The 2810-nt window shown below is 41.3% G+C and overlaps 1 protein-coding gene across 1 annotated transcript in view; it reads left to right on the top strand.

Annotated features, from left to right (window-relative positions):
* Nucleotides 1–542: 542 nt before the first annotated feature.
* LOC104961883 (gastrula zinc finger protein XlCGF71.1-like) overlaps nt 543–2810 on the top strand; it is a 3076-nt gene continuing 808 nt past the window's right edge. The window contains exon 1 of the mRNA XM_010790240.1: nt 543–566. Coding sequence (XP_010788542.1) covers nt 543–566 — 24 coding nt within the window. The remainder of the gene's footprint in view (nt 567–2810) is intronic.

Genomic DNA, 2810 nt, shown 5'->3' with positions numbered 1-2810 from the left:
GTTCCTCGTCTGTCAGTATCAGCAGCATCAAATCTTCTCGTTCTCCTCTTTTACCTCTGTGTTTCTTTATTTCCCTCTGTACCTCTTCTCTCTATGAATTCAGTTCCTTTTCAAGAAAAGTGTTTGTTGGTGTGAGCATACTGGGATTAAGCTTTGACAGAGAAGATGCTCGTGGGGGATTGTGACATATCAAATTCTGCAATGTGTGTCATTACCCTCGGAAAACAGCACTAGGATGCATTGGTGCAAATTGGGTGTATTTCAAGCAAATGTGTGTAATTGTAAGATACTATAATGATTGTGAGGACACAAGTAGTCCCGTATGTAAAACACATCTCAGTCTCACCTGCACCAGCAGAGTGGTTTCCATACATAACAGTATGTCCATCACCATCATATTGAAGCCTCACAGAGAAATGATCAGTCTCTGTTTCCCTCTCCCTCTCTATCATCCATCTCTATCTCCCTCGACCTCCTCCTCTCCCTCTGTTTGTGTCCTTTGCCCACTGCGGTGGTCTCTGGTTTCCTTAATGGTTCCCAAGATGCATTGTGGCTTTGTGGGAGCGGTAAGGCGCAAGGGAATGTGAGCGTGCGGGTGTGTGTGTGTGTGTGTGTGTGTGTGTGTGTGTGTGTGTGTGTGTGTGTGTGTGTGTGTGTGTGTGTGTGTGTGCGGGCAGAGAGAGGTGATGCGGTCATTTCGACACATGAGAGGTTTTCCATCAGCAGGCTGAGCGAGCCTTCAAAGGCACTTACACACACACACACACACACACACACACACACACACACACACACACACTCCATAGACACTCAAACTGACGAATTCACACATTATGTACATTGTAGTTGGAAAGTGCTCCATGCTAATACATTGTATTAAAAATCCATCCCAGCGGAAGCTATCTGCTGTTTCCGTTTGTTCGTCTAATGTGAACAGTTCCTCACTGTTTGTCAGGACTAGAGGACTGTACTGTTGTCCTATTTTAACTTCTTTTTGACATAAAGGAAAGTTCCAATAGCAAAATAATGCATTACATCGTTCTTAGCAGATGATTATAATAAGGTTTGTCATAGAAAAAGTTTTATTTCACATATTCCTCATGTCAAATGGATGCTTGCCTCCGTGTTGGGGTCCCTGTGCAATACAAACATCTAGTATAGGTCTGGAACGGTAAGGACCAAGAGGCAGGAACGCACTTTCAAAGAAGGAAAAATGTTTGAGGAAAGTATTTGAATAGTAAATGTTACAGACCCTCCAAATTCCAGATTATTTTTGGAAGAATCAACAATTTTCTTCAGAGTCCCGTCCAAGATCGTCTGATGACCTTAGCTGACCTTGGCGAAAGCAACCCAGCAGGCCCTTTTTTTCCCAGAATGCAACACACATCATCTCACTGTCACTTTTCTGTCTGACAAAACACACCAGTTTTGCATTTGAAGTGTTTTGTGAAAATTATACCGATTCAGCACTTATCACAACTTAGTTAGTGTGTGTGTGCGTGCGTGCGTGCGTGCGTGCGTGCGCGTGCGTGCGTGCGTGCGTGTGTGTGTGACGCAGCTCAATATGTTTGATCAAACCAATTAAAGGCGCGTCGCGGCGCTGGCGTCGATGGATGAGTTTCTAATGATGAGAGCGTCAGTGAATATGCAAAGCGCCAGCGGAGAGCAGATTTCATAGCGACAACTTGATTACCTCATTGATTTTTATCTAAAGTGGCATCAAATATGAATAAATATTCACATTAGTATGTGAGGGACAAAATGTGTGGAAGTCCGAGAGATGCAAAAGTGTTTGCAGTGATCCACGGGATTATGGGAAGGGGCCATTTGGGAATCTTTCTATCTCTGAGAGAAGTTTAGGACTTTCGGACTCTCCTGATATCAATGTGTACTTTAAACTGATCCTGGATATTTAAATTAATCAATTTGGGAACCAGGGCTTTTGGAGCTGCATCAGTCCACTTTTTATTGGGTATCACGTCTGCTTTTTTGTTGTCAAAAGCTCTGTTATTGTGAACTTATCACCAAGAGAACCACCATCTTATCTGCCAATAATGGAACATTTCCCATCAGTCCTCTGACCTTGGCGAAGCCGGTCACCTTCACTCTCTCTCATTACTGTAGTCCTTCTCTGTGACTTCAAGTAGTGATCAGTTTCAATACGAAGCTACGGTGGCCCTGAGAGCTCAAAGCACTGCAAGAGAGAAAGAAAATTAAGATTTTGCATTTGGACAAAATACTGCAAATGTAGAGAAAACTAGCAACTATAGAATAACACTGCAAGTACAGTAGCTTTCATTGCAAGATCAACTGCAGATCCATTTAGTTAATTGCGTAGAAAAAAATGCATCATGTTAATCTAAAAACCTGATATAACTTGAAAAAATTACAGTTTGCATGATCTGAACTACCATTGAAACCTATTTGGATGCATACTATTTAACAGTTTTCTGTATATATTTTTGTATCTTGTGTTTTTGTACACTTCTACCATCTATATTTTTGTTATTATTCAAATATTTCTATTGCTCCTCAGTTAATTGATCAGTGTACATTCCACACATAAATACAGAAAATGTGCTATGATCGTTTTTCATTTTAAATCTCCACGTGTCAACTGGTAGTGTCTCTATGTTCCCCCTCTCTCTCTCACTCTCCCCCCTGCCTGGTAATTTGATGCTGAAATATGTATCTGAGGATATTAAATAAATTATGTATCTGTTATNACTCTCTACGTACGTACGTACTACGTACGTACGTACGTACGTACGTAACGTTAACGTTAACGTTAACGTTAACGTTAACGTTAA

This window comes from Notothenia coriiceps, unplaced genomic scaffold (assembly GCF_000735185.1).
Source record: "Notothenia coriiceps isolate Sejong01 unplaced genomic scaffold, NC01 NC01_scaffold00033899, whole genome shotgun sequence".
Lineage (NCBI taxonomy): Eukaryota > Metazoa > Chordata > Actinopteri > Perciformes > Nototheniidae > Notothenia > Notothenia coriiceps.
This window is presented reverse-complemented; position numbering and strand designations above follow the sequence as displayed.